General features: G+C 43.8%; 1 protein-coding gene across 1 annotated transcript in view; it reads left to right on the top strand.

The window, feature by feature from the left end:
* Window positions 1-5,896, top strand: part of MICOS10 (mitochondrial contact site and cristae organizing system subunit 10) — a 31,526-nt gene extending 25,630 nt beyond the window's left edge. Inside the window, exons 2-4 of the mRNA XM_014854756.3 lie at window positions 2,139-2,186; window positions 3,215-3,324; window positions 5,642-5,896. Of these exons, the coding sequence (XP_014710242.1) occupies window positions 2,139-2,186; window positions 3,215-3,324; window positions 5,642-5,656 (173 nt within the window). The 3' untranslated portion in view covers window positions 5,657-5,896. The remainder of the gene's footprint in view (window positions 1-2,138; window positions 2,187-3,214; window positions 3,325-5,641) is intronic.
* Window positions 5,897-14,316: the final 8,420 nt, after the last annotated feature.

Here is a 14,316-nt window from a genome sequence, read left to right as displayed (position 1 = left end):
AAAATGGGGGTAATGCCATATCAGGTTGTTTGGTTTAAAAGAGAATTTTTGGAGGGGAAGAAAAGAGATTGTTGAGTATTCATGGGAAACAAATGTTAGTTCCTTTTCCCTCTCATTATGTCAACCTTGAATAGGTTAACTATTGTGATCTGTAAACTGATTGGTTTTCCACCATTTTATTAAATTATATGGAAATTGGGATGACATGAGCGATTTTCAGATATTGTATTTTGAAGTTGGGCACCAAACCAGTACCTAATGCGGGATTTATTGGACAGAGCAAAGTAATGATTTTTAACTAAAACTTGTATTTGTATAAGATACAGTCATAGGAAAGAAACATCCATCACGGTCACATATGTGGAGGGGAGACTTACCAGAAATCTCCTGGGTAAATCGCGTAAATACTTTTCTTCAGGACAGCCTCAGCTGGGTTGTCGCATAGGTGGATCAAAAAACGTGTTGATTAGTTTGCTTGCTCGTGATGAAGTTTGGAGCAGAAAGGTCAGGTTGGGTTGACTGAGGAGTACTTTGAAATGTTCACACTGCAGTAGCCCAAAATCATGGTTAGACAGAGAAGAAGCTCTTGGAATTTCAACAGCACAAATTTGAAAACCATTAAGGCAATTGGGACTTTTTTTTTTAAAAATATTTTATTTTTTCCTTTTTCTCCCCAAAGCCCCCCAGTACATAGTTGTATATGCTTCGTTGTGGATCCTTCTAGTTGTGGCATGTGGGACTCTGCCTCAGCATGGTTTGATGAGCAGTGCCATGTCCGCGCCCAGGATTCGAACCAACGAAACACTGGGCCGCCTGCAGCGGAGCGCGCGAACTTAACCACTCGGCCACGGGGCCAGCCCCAGGGATTGGGACTTTTATGTGGTGCTTAATTGTTCAAGAGATTGGTGAGGGACTCTGTTGGGCCATGGAGCAGACACTTAGTAAAGAGCATGAGAAGACTCTGAAAGGTCTGAAAACAATTGTCTGTCAAATCTGAAAAAAAAAAAAACAAAGTCTGTGTGTGTGTGTATATATATGTGTCCATCTCAGCTTTTGGCTCTTTTCTTTGGCATGTGTAACTCACTTGTCTGATGTGGAAAAATAAGTTTATCTCAAAGTTTGGGACATGTATCACTACAGTATGTGAGATGATTTTCTTCTGAAGTGTACCACAGACAAATTATTTTTATTTTAATGGTTTTACATTTGTTTTAACACACCTTAGGAAAAAATATAGCTAGCACTCAAATCTATAATTACACCTGTATTATTTAAGTTGAGGCTAAGTTTCTTTAATTAAATATGTGCATTGATTTTCTTGTTAAGGAGAACAGTTAAGTAAATAATTGTGCAGGTGACATGTGAATTTAGCAAAAATTGTGACAGTAACACTAGAATGACCAAGATTTGAGAAATATGTACTGGTAAAAATGAAGATTTGGTCTTTTTTTTTTCAGGCTTAGATTCCTGTGAAGGTTGATTTAACATTAGGTATTTAAATTTTTTTTCTACCAGACTATTAGGCTTGCCTTTGTTCTTTTATTTTGAAAGATAGTGGTTAAAAATGTCCTGTGAATAAAATGAGAGGAGAGGATTAATCTCCACATTTGGGGCTTTTGAGGAAGTGCTCACCCTCTGTCTGGACACTCTGGCTTGTGCCTGACTTGTGACAACCTTTGGGAATTGTTCTGGATCATTTCTTTCCATCTTCCTCAAAAAGTAGCCATCACTCAAAGTGTTGAAATGACAAGGGGAGCTTCCTGTTGACATTGTTCATCTGATGTCCTGGCCGTGGCCGCTCCATGGAAGACGGTAGGAGAGCCCAAGATGCCGGGGGCTACTTGAGGGCCATGTGGAGAGCATCTGCTCAAGAACTGTCCTGTCTTGTTTCCCCATCCCCAAGACTTGTCTAGTCAAAATAAGGAATAAAGTTTTTACCCCCTGTTGTGGGCAGAGGGGCCAAAGGCATCTGTAAAGCCTCTGACAACAAGAAAGAAGGTTAGAAATGAGAAAATCAACTCTATACCAAGTTATGAAAAAAAGATCTGTTTTATAGATGTTCACATTTTTGAAGTGTTCATTTTATTTTTGTCCAGTTACTCTGAGGAGATCTAACATGTTTTGCTCCCTCTTTGTAGGTACTGGCTTTGGATTAGGACTTGTTTTCTCGCTTACCTTCTTTAAAAGTAAGTGTGACTTCTACTCCCTTTTCAACATAATGTCCTGGTGTGCAGGGACACTTCTGGAAGGCACATCTCCGTGTCTGCCAACCCATCCATTTATGGGTCTAGGTAGGCCACTGTAAAGTGAGCTAGACAAAGAATGTGGACTCAAAAGAGGTCAGAATGGGTTGGGCATCTCCAGAATTCCTCCTGGGCGTTGAGTCAGGGTGCCTGATATCCTAGATATGGTAGCATTTTAAAAGCTGTGCTTGATGCCACTTAGTCATTTGGCCAAATCTACATGCTCAAGCATTTCTAATTAATTACAGTTTTTTCTAAAGGAACTTGAAAATGAGAGTCCTGCTGGTAATAAAAACAAGTGGACCAGATACACGCAAACTTTTTGGCCAAAAATTCTCCTAAGCAAAGGGCAGGCAATGTCCCTTTCATCTGTGGAAGAACTTCTGAAGTTTGGATTTTGACTAAAAGCCAAGGGGGCCACTTTGACCTCTTTCCACAAAGAGGTGGCATGGAATACATAACTGGACAATCATAATTAGCCCAGAGTGCCGATGTGAAATAATCATTCACAGTGTTGGCTTAAGGAAACCTCATGGCTTACTGTCATCAAAACATGTAAATATTGGTGGAATTCTTGCATATTTCTAAAACTCAAGCACCTTACTGAAAGATATTATTTCTGATAAAATTAAGAAATTAGTTAAAATGAGCAAATGATTAGAACTGACATAGAAAAGTTATAAGGTTCAATTGTGTCTACTGTTTTCATACTGTACCACTTATTAATACCTTCAACCTAGCAGCAAAGGTACTTAATAAATATTTGCTAAATTAATAAGCTTACTGATGATCCCCCACTTCCTTTTTTTGGCCATTGATTAAATAGTGACAAAAATGTGTAGCATGTTATAGTCATCAGAATGGTGCATGTTGAATATTTATTCAATCCTAAGCAAGTGTTATAACCAGAGAAAAAGCTTTATCTTCTCTTAATGGTTCCCTGTTGGGATTTTCCTTTTTCTGCTCCCTAGGAAGAATGTGGCCATTAGCCTTTGGTTCTGGCATGGGATTGGGAATGGCCTACTCCAACTGTCAGCATGATTTCCAGGCTCCATACCTTCTACATGGAAAATATGTCAAAGTATGTACAGAATTGTTGTTTCTCATCCTTTTAAAAGAAGAAGAGTTTCTCCTGTGTCCCTGAAGAATTCTTTAGAGTGCATATAATTAATAAACTGTGTGTGTCACTGTGGCCCCACTGAGATCCTCATTGCCCTTTGGCCTTTAGTGATGTTGACACCACTTTGGTGCCTGAAGTCCTCCCCTCCCCCGTACCCTGGGATGCATGTGTGCTTGCAGATGTGTACTTGGATGGGAGCTGATTGGAACTGACGGGCCTGCCTGAAAGGTTATCACTATAGTAAAGTAGATTTGTGTGAAATATCTGTAAGGAGCGCTTTTGTTCAAGATCTCAGAGTCCCCTGGAAACATCTCACACATACACTAACCCTAAAGGCTGCGGGGACTCAGCCGTTATTGTGCTTTCGTGGAAGAGGGCAGGTTTTTGACTGTAAGTCCCGCGTAGTTCTGCCAAAGTCCTTGTCTCCAGATGGATTGTGAATGATGCGGACAGGATGAAAAGTTCTAACACATGCCTCGAGAGGGAAGAGAGCAGCAGCCTTTCCCATTGCCTTACTTCAGGGGACTGGTTAGCAGGGAGTTTAAGTGAAAGATCGTGGGAGGCTAGGTGCTCAAGGACAGAGGTGGTATTTGCTCTTGTATCCCCAGGGCCTGGGACAAAGTAGGCACTCAAATAAGCGTACAATGAATGAATGAAGTAAATTGTATATCCTGTTAGATGTGTTAATGGCCTCAGCCTTACCGAGGCATAACCTTTATGGCAACACGAGTTTCTGCGAAGAACTTCACATTCCCTGGATGTGTAGAATCATCGACTTTCTAGGTTACCCTGGAGCTAGAATCACAATGATCTGGGCAGCAGCAGGGGCCGGAGGAGAGGGCACAGGAGCCGGGAGACCTGGGCGAGAGTCCTGGGCCATCGCTGGCTTCCTGTGTGATCTCGAGGTTTTCTCTTCTGAGATTCTGTCTTCTACCTAGAAAATGAGGGTAATATTTCTACCCATAGCGTTGGTGGGAAGATTAAATGTGAAAATGTTTTTAACCTGTGAGGTGCTATATAAAAAGAGGTGTTGGTTTATTATAGTTGAGGCCAACCAAGAAGGGCGATTGACTTGTCATCGTTCCACCATAATAACAGGTAGAGCAGAAAATGTGGTACAAATGAGTGTCCCAATTCTGGTCAAAAGCTGTAGCCACAAGAGTCGCCAAATCTCAAATGACAATGTCCCGCCGCAGCTCAGTAGCCTCTATTTTAGAACGTGCTCTGACTGTCAGCTGCCTACCGACCTCTGCGTGCTTGGAGGGAGAATTGGGAGCAGAGGGAGCTGGCAAGCTGGGAAGCCTGGCGGGCCTGTGGCTGCCCTCCCTGCTCCTGAACCGTCTCTGCGCCGAGCCAGGGTGGGGCAATCAGAGGGACAGTGCAAGAAGAGGCTCAGCCGTGTGGCACCAAAGCTGCCGACGGGCAGGTTCCACTGTTCCCCGACTTTTTTGGCACCACAGCTGAATTTAGGGGAGAACAGAAAGGAACAGGGAGAGGAGCTTCAGGTCTTTTAATTATTTAAAATGTTTTCGTTGTTCCAAACTGAGTTGTCATGGATAATGGCTCGGGGGTGATTATATGCATATTATATGTTTAATGGCTGGGAGTTACTGTGGAAAATATTGTTACGTTTTTTACAGCCTTATGTGTACTGCTCCAAAATGGCCTTGTAACTTTATCTGAACTTGAGTCTGTGCCTTGATGTTGTCATCCTCCATTCTCTGAACAAAGGAGCAAAATCCCGCGTTGGGGCCTTTTCAGCGTGGTTGTATTATGGTCGTTGCTTGTTGAGTGCCTGCTGTGCCCTGTGAGCCATCCTAGGTGCTGCACCTTTATACTCTTTCTCCGGACCTCCCTCCTGATAGATTTGTGGGAGAGGTTTTATTATCCTCAGTCAGCAGATGAGAGAACTGAATCTTACTGAGGTTAGGAAACTTGCCAAAGATCCTATCCTTAGTAGGCTGTTTGATTCCAGGACCATGCTCTCTCCACTCACCTGGAAGCCATCTCTATGATGGCTTTTAGGAATACACCTATCCAGGTACTGATTATTTGGCCCTCTTCAGCTCCTTTCCCACTCTCCTCCCTCAAAGTTTGGGGAGCCACTTTGAGGAACCTGGGCGGGATGTGTGCAGTGCTCTGGTGAGACCATTTTAAAGCAAACAGTGGGATGCTTTTGGGCCCATTGGTCCCTTGAGCCTGACCTGCAGCAGCAAGCTAGAGAGGGCTGTCAACATGCTGTCTGCACAGTTGTAACCTGAGTGTCCTTCCTTTACAGGAGCCGGAACAGTGACTTAGACCTGAGCGCATCCCTGTGGGGAGAAGAGAACTCTGTGTCTATTCCTCAGGAATACTGCCGTGCCCTGGAGTAAGCTGACATTCTTCTGTAACAATGTTATCAGTAATGCCTGAAACTCCAGCACACTGTTTATGTATTTGAAACCAAGTCTGTTTCTTGTTTTGTATTTTTCTCTCTGGAAACTGCAAGGAGGTGGTCTTAGAAGAAATAAATGAAACGAAAATCGGCAGTCCAGCACGTTGCCTGCGTTTCTTTGCCTTTGGTCTCTGAGCGTGGGGAGACTGCGTGTGAACTGCCAGCAGCTGTTGCCGCTGTCCCAGCCTCCCTGAGAGCTTCCTGAACCCCCCGCCCTTGTGCATGTCTCCCCACTTGCCCCCTAATGTGTAGTTTCCACAACTGCTTCCACCTCGTAACTCGGAGGTTGGAGGTTGCTGCTGCACTGTCCGAGGAAGACGACGCAGGTCTTGAGGAGCCTTGCCTTTCTGCGGCAGCTCTTTAAGATCTGTCTGTTCTCAGCAGTGGACCTGGCAGGGCACTAGCTGTGCCTGCTGCACTGAGGTCACACAGCTGGTTGTATTGGCAGGGGATGGAACCTGACTGTGCCCATGGCTCGCTCCACTGATGTCACAGTTTCCCGCAGCTTTATGGAGCTTGCCACAGTCCAGGCTTCAGCACTGGGGGCTTTGTCCTGGGAGGTGGGGGCAGCTTGTGGCATACCCACCTGGCTAGAAGGCCATATTTGGTTTGAGTTTCTCGTCACATAGCAGCTGAAGTTGGAGGACAGAAGAAGCACTTCTCATGCCCCTCTGTGAGTTTGTTCCTTTGGTTTCCCTTGAACCAGGGAGGCTGAACGCAAAGGTAGCATTGTAGCAGTTTCCTTTGAAAATGCACCGAACCCCAGAGCTTCGTCTTTTACCTCTTATTTCTCTTCCTTTATAGTAAAATTAAGACGGGCAGAGCTTGATCCCACTTGTCCCTTTATCTGTAAATGTTGATTGAGCATCTAATGGATGAAAAGACAAGACATAAGGCCCTGCCTTCAAGGAGCTTAGAGTCTATGGGAAGATGCGCATGCAAACTCTTGGCGCTGGAAGAGGAGGATGTAGACAGCACGCAGTGAGAACAAAGGAGAAGCGGCAACGAAGTCTCCCTGGGATGGCCTGGCAGAGGAGGCGATAACGTGGCCTGAGACTGGCAGTTGACTTGGACATTCCAGACAGACCAGGAAGAGGAGGAAGGTAGCTTCTGTGAAGGCTCGGGATCGCGGCTGTGCGTGTTAGAGTTGGGAAACCACGAGTAGGCCCGTATAGCCAGAGCGTGCCGGGGCGAGGGAGTGGTGTGGAGGATGAGGCTGGGCACCAGGGCGGGGCTAGTGTCTGACCCCGGTTCTGGAACACCGATTAGACAGTTCTTGCAAGTGTTGGAACGAGTAGATTCAGGTAGAAATACTCCCTCGTTTTTCCCTCCCTCATCCTTCACTCTACTCCACTTTCCAGAAAGGTAGCTAAGCTCTGGACCAGAGCAGGCAACAGTGGCTCTCTGCCCTGCAAACTGTCCACGCTCCTCTGCTCTCTGGGCTTTTCTGTGTCTTTGCACCAGTTAAAGCCCAAAGATAGGCCTGACCCAGGACTGCAAGTCATGGCTGTGGCTCGCCATAGCCACTCAGCTGTTTGTCACGTTGCCCTCTTTATTCCATGATCAAGGCAGCCCATGAAATTAAAAGAAAAATAACCTTGCAACCTGTTTCATCCTTTACACTTCTCTTCTCATATTTGTTTTAAAAGTTAATATTTCCCCCCGATTTTTCCATCTTTATCCAGGCAGAGAGAAGAATAATAGGTCCTCTTCCAAAAACGACAAGAACAGAAAACATAACATGCCCATTCTCTAGATGTGTCAGAAGAATATGGAAAGGGACCCTGGAATCAGACTTCGCTCTCATTAGTTATTAGCTTTTAGGCATTTATTTGGATGGATCCCTTTGCCCAGCATCTTTGAAACACCACTTATGTGTTTTGAGAAACTGGTCGGCTCTGTGAGGGAACAGCTCTGGGCAAAGGCCAGCCAGAGGAAGCATTGGCTGTTTGCTTTAATTCCAGAGTAGTTTGTATTCCCGCCTTGTAGCTCTTAGCAGAGCCTAGCCCAAAGCACAATGCTTGATCTTGTCCCTACTCCCTGCCCCCATCTCAAATCAACCTTCAGAAAGTTCGAGCTTGTTGGCAGAGGCACACATTCTGTTCTACTTTAAGTTTCATTAGAAATTCAAGTCCTCCAGGGCCCTGGGCCCTTGTGGGGTTGTGAGACTGACTTTGCTTCTTGTCTGCCCTTCTGGAACCAAATACAAGGAGGTTCCTGGGTTTGGGGAGAGAGTGATAGGAACCCAACTGGGCACAGGATGCGCGGGTAAAGCTGTGGCGCCCCAGAAGTGGCCTGCTCTGCCAACATACATAAATACATACAGTCTGAGCTTGACAATGTATAATTTGGCCCAGAACAATATGTATTTTGAACTTATTTAGGTGAATGACTCTGACATTCCAAGTCCCCACTGGGGGAGCCTTTATCAGGCTGCGTTGCCTTATGCAGAAGTATGCCTTTGTTCTGAGAAACGGTCTCAGAAACACACTCTGCTGAGCTGTCTCCTTTAGTGAGTGTCCTCCTCTCTCCCTTTCAAAAGATCTGAGGATGCAGTCTTGAAATCTGCTTGTAGGAAATGCAGAGATTGGGAAGGAAGGATAAATCTATGTAGTTTTGTTTTTAGTTTTCCCAAACCTCACTGTTTACATTTTTTTTTATGTAACCAAGCCATAATTACATTTTGCTTGTCGTGGTTCAATCTGATTGTATTGTTGAAGGACTATTTTTGAACCTGTCCAAATAAACTCTGCAAAGTGTTTCCACAAGGATGAACTCCATGGGCTTGGAACAGCCTTCATGCTGAATGATCCTGAGACACAAATGGTTTCCTGTTGCATGTTTTCTAATTACATAAATGCAAAGGGGTGGAAGGGAGAAAGTGGAAATTCTAAGTACCAAAAGGAATGTTAAATTTAGAATAGCAAGCTCATCTGGAAGCTATCACTACTTTTTCTTTAAGTGCGCTGCAAGTACCACTTTCCCTTGGACACCAAAGGATGGTGTCGGGGTAAGCAGACCTGGGTAGGGGCAGGGCAGGCGTTCCCATGTTCTCTGAGCAGCCTATGTGTGGAACAAGTGTGAGAGTCAGTGATAGCTCTTTAGGCGGTAAAGTGCCTCAGAGGAAGAGGACAGACCAGGAACAAGGGAGAGGCAGGGTTGTGCAGCGGGAAGAGCATAGGATTTGGAGTCAGAGTCAGAGGGACCTGGGTCCCAGTCTACTCCACCACTTACTTGCCATGTGCCCATGGGGGGGTTCCTTAATCTCTTAATCGCTTCAAACATCAGTTTCCTCATCTGTAAAGGGAGAAAGAATAATTCCTACCTTATAGACTTTGAGGGTCGGTGTTGCTATTTGAATCAGAATAGCATGCATGGTATTAATGGAAGGTAGGCAGGGGACTGTTCTAGAACAGAAAGAGGGCGTAATCCTTGGGCTCAAGGAGTTGGCTCTTAGAGTCTAAATCAGCAAGCTCTGAGGGAAAGAACAGGTGTCCCAAATGAGTTCCTGGTAATAAACTAAAAATCGTTGAAAACATTATGCATCTTTATGAGTCAGGATTGATGTCATTTGTTTCCACGCTACTCCATTGAGATACACACGAGTAAAGCCATTGTGGCTTCTCCCCTTCTGAAACTCCACCCCAGCTTTTTAAAAATCAGAGTAGCTTACTGAGCACATGCTTTCAGTGCTAGGCCAGGAAGGGAAGGGGGAAGAGGACACTGAAGAAATAAACTGGAAAGCCAAGAACTCAGGGAGCTTCTGGTATGATAGGAAACAGGCCAATGGCAGAATGTTTGCATTCAGGATAATGGCCTTTATTTGCGTGATCCTCACAGAGCCAGAAGATGTAAGTGGGGGAAGACGATGTCAAGAATTTTTGGAGGAATTCAGGAGTGGGCAGAAAATGAATCTTTAATAGGGAAGAGACTGGGACTAGAAAAAGGAGCTCATTATCAACTGTCAGTCAAGTCATCCTTCTCTGTTCCTGGTCTAGCCAGTTTGAGCCAGGCAGAACTTAATTTGATCATTCAAATGAATATATAATAATAGGATTTATTGGGTGCATACTCCGTGCTACTTACTGTTCCAAGGCTTTATGGATATCATGATGCTTAATTTTACAACAATCATTTTATAGATGAAGGAACAGATTTTGAAAGGATAAATTAACTTGCCCAAGGACAAACAGCTAAGAGGTGATACCGGCGGGATTTTCACCTGATTCCACAACCTGTTCTTAACTCCTCTGCCCTGCTGGTGAAAAGCTATTTAAACTGGGAAGAATCGTTCAAAGTGGTTTGATCCAATTTAAACCTGATTCGATACAAACTTGATTGAAGTCATTGAAATTGATCAGAGTCAGTTGCATTGAGTTTAAATTGATAAAAACAAGTTGATCCAATTTGAAATCAGCCGTATTAAAAAAAATAATTCCTGTGTTTATTAATCAGAAACATAATTGTCAATCAGAGCTTCAGGTCGGAGTTACTGATGAGTTTTGGTAAATCTTTACAAATGTAATAAAGCATTATGACATTTTATCGACCTATGCATCTTCAAAACTATGTATACTTTTCAATTAGGTTTTTTTAAGGCATAATTTACAGACAGTAAAATGCACCCATCGGTAGGTAGAAAATGGAAACCCTTTTTCTAGTGTATACCTTTCGTATACCTTTAGTGTATACCTTATTACCTTTTGACTTTACTTTTAAAGGGTTAAATTTTTTTGTAATTTTTTATTTTGCTATAATTTTACTTACAGAAAAGTTGTGAAAATAATACAAAGAACACCTTTGTACACTTTACCCATATTCACCAATTGTTCACATTTTCCTTATTTACTGTATCATTCTGTGTGGATGTGTAGTATTTTTGAGCCATTTGAGAGTAAGTTGGAGATATGCCCATTTACCCCCTAAATACTTCAGTGTATATTTTCTAAAAATAAGGACATTCTCTTATATAATAATAGTGCAATTATCAAAATTCAGGAAATTAGCATTGATACAATAGTATTAGCTAATCCACAGTACATATTCAAATTTTGCAAATTGTCCAAATAATGTCTAGCTGTTTCCCCCAGTCCAGGATCATGCATTGTATGTAGTTGTTGAGTCTCTTTCTTTGATCCAGAACAGTTCATCAGCCTTTTTCCCTGATCTTGACAGTTTTGAAGAGTAGAAGCCAGTTATTTTGTAGAATGTTTCTCAGTTTGGGTTTGTCTGATGTTTCCTCATGATTAGATTCAGGGTTTGCAACTGTGGCCAACGATGTGTCCTTTTCAGTGCATCCTATCAGGAGGCACGTGACGTCCATTTGTCTCAACACTGGGGATGTTACCTTTGTAGTTGGTTGATGTGGTCTTTGCCTGTTTTCTCCACTGTAAATGTATTATTTTTCGTTTTGTTATTAATAAGTAAATTGTGGGGAGATACTTTCAGGACTGTAAATATCTTCTTCCTTATCACACCGATAATTAGTTTTAGCATCCGTTAATGATTTTCTAAATTCATTATTCCTTATAACTTGACATGCTATGAGGAAGAATTCTCCCTTCTCTCTCATTTATTTGTTCATCTATTTATATCAGTATGGACTTGTGGATTCTTATTTTGTTAAATTGACTATTTTCCATTACTGTCAATATTTCTTACTCAGATCGTCCAAATTTGTCTAGTAGGAGCTCTTTCAAGCTGATGCCTGTGTCCTTTTAACAATTCCACTCCATTCTTTAAGCAAAGATAGTCCAGACTCCTGTATTTGCTTTACCCCAGCCTTGGAATCAGCCATTTCTCCAAGGAGCCCCAGTTCCTTTTCATGGAGAATGGTAGTTAGATCTGTAGGTGTGCTCATTTGCTATTAGTGCATCATTGTTCCTAGGCCTCTCAGCAGACAGAGCTAGGAAATAGGTGTTCAGGTGTGTGTATGTATGACCTTGAGTTCATACTGATAGCCTGGGGTTTAGTCCAGCCTTGCCCCCATCCGTATTTATAACTCCCTTATCTAAATGAGAATTGTGGCTCTAGGGATCGAATTTCTGAAGAGCAGTATTTAGGAATTAGGTCTGCTGGGCTCCTGTGTGTATGGACATGAGTGGAAATACGCTGTGACTCCTTGAGAGTCAGTGTGTGTGTTGTCTCGTCTCTCATATCTATCTGCATATGTCTTCCAGTTTCTCTCATTCCTTGCTTTCTACCTTTTCTGCTGTCTATACCTCTGGATGTGATCAAGACCTAGAGTACATTTTATTATGCTGTTTATGGAAGTTTTATCTTTACTATCTTTCAGTTAGGTAGTTGAGTTTAATGTTGTCTATATTTTTAAAACCCCTAAATTAACTTGCTTTTTAAGTGGGTGGCCCTGCTTGATCATTTCTATGGGTCAGTGACTTTCAATTGGAAGAAAGGCTTCCCCAAATCCTTACTATAGAGCATCCTCTGTTCTCATCTGAGCTGCTTCCCTGGGTCACTGTGTAATCATGAGAAAGTCACTTGATCTCTCTGGGCCTCATTGTAAGATGGTTGTAAGGATCCCTTCCTGCCACACAGTACAAATGGGAGGTCAGGCACTCTGTTATTGAGGAGAAAAGTGAAATAGCCAGCTAGATAAGATTACTTTATAATATAGTCAATTTGCAACAACTTATGATCAAAAGAGTCATCCCCCATTTAAACTGGAGGCACATGGATTGTGATAGCCCTTGACAGACTCTTTTATGCCACAGAAGTAAAGAAAAGGCTCACCACCATTCTAGACTGGACATCCTCTTCTCTCTATAGTGGACTTCATGGATAAAACACAAGTTCCACCTGTCTTCCCAGGAAAAGTCCGGTCAGGGAGTAGAAAGGTAATTATAGATCTTTCCTCGATCCACTTAGATATCCTTCTTGACGACCAGGAGATGGAGCCACAGAAGGCGAAGCACAGAACACGTCTGTCAGTAGCCACGTCTGCTGAGGTTTCTTGACTCCTCTCCCTGGGCCCCAAAAGCAGCCGTAACACTTCTTCTCGGCCTGCACCTGGGATCTGTAAAGCCTCGCTTTGGTTGCGGCAGGGGAGCCCCCGGGGGATGCCTTCACCCCGCCGGAACCTCTGCAGGTCTTCCAGTGGCCTCCCAGCCTTCAGACTCTCCCCCTGCCACCAGTCTTAATACTGTTCTGTGCCTGTTGTTTCCTGTTCAGAAATGTTCAATTGCTCCCCAGTAATGCACAGAATGTGGGTCCAAATTTTTTAGCCTATCATTCAAGGCCCTCCTCTGTCCAGCTCCTCTCTCTGCCTCTTACTGTGTGCCTATTACCCCCTCCATGGAGTAAGACAGAGGCTAAGATTGGGGGCTGTGGAGCCAGACTTTTGGAATTTGAATTCCAGTACTGATACTGACCTGCTCTGGGGCCTTGGAAGTTATTTACTCTGTTCATGCCTAGGTTTCCTCATCTGTAAATGGGAACGATGATGATAATACCCACCTCAAAAGGTTATTATGAGAATTAAGGTATGAGAAACCTTTTGAAGCGTGCCTGGTGAATAGTCATGTTAGACTGCATTATTATTTCTGCCCCTCTAATCTGTTCTCCACACAGCAGCCAGTGTTCAAACATAAGTTGATTATGTGAGTCATCTGCTCAAAAACTTCCAGTGGTTTTTCATCCCATCCAAGACCCTACAAGATCTGGCCCCCTGGAAGCTGCCTGACCTTGACTCCTGCCACCCTCTCCCTTCCTCCTCTGCTCCAGTCATTCCATCCTTGTGTCTCTGAACACAGCGGTGCATTCCTGCTCAGGGCCTTTGGACCTGCTACTCTCTGCTGAGACCACCCCCTTCCCACACAGCCACACGACTTGCTCCTTCCTCTCCTGCGAGTCTTCCTACTCAGATGGCTCCTCAGCAAGACCTTCCCTGACCGCTGTGCAGTGTGCAACCTTTCCCCACACCCTAACCCCCTCCCCGGCTTATTTTTCTCTCCGGCGTTTGTCACTGTCTCACAGTCTAGGTCTTTGCCTACGTGTTTTGTTGGTTATCTGTCTCCTCCCACGAGAGTGTAAGCTCCCTGAGGGCAGAGACTGTACTGCTGTTTTAACTGCTATATCCCAGCACCTGAGCAGAGCCTGGCACATAGTAGGCACTCAAATATTTGCCGAGTAACTGAATATTAGTATATTAACTCTATTTCAATCAAACTAGTTATTCCTGAAACACATTTTCCTAGGGGTAACAAATTCATTCAGACAAATAAGTTGTATCTCACAGCCAGTGTATCCATTTGGTGTTGACCACCTGGAGGAGCTGTGCTAAGAAGGCTTCTGAGGCTATTTCTGGGCCAATGCAGAAAGCGTTACGTTAAGAGCATCTGCTGTGGTGCCTTGGATGCCTGGGGGTTCCATATTTGTCGAACGCAAATCCCTCATTCTGGGCCCTTTCTTTCTTAGTATGGACTGCTTCCTTGACTTGCCCAAGTCTCGCTCAGATCTCAAGCCCCTGTTTGAATCCCACCTGCTCCCACAAGCCTTTGCTA

This window comes from Equus asinus, chromosome 5 (assembly GCF_041296235.1).
Source record: "Equus asinus isolate D_3611 breed Donkey chromosome 5, EquAss-T2T_v2, whole genome shotgun sequence".
NCBI classification, from domain to species: Eukaryota; Metazoa; Chordata; class Mammalia; order Perissodactyla; family Equidae; genus Equus; species Equus asinus.
Note: the sequence above shows the minus strand (reverse complement) of the source record. Positions and strands in the feature narration are given on the sequence as shown.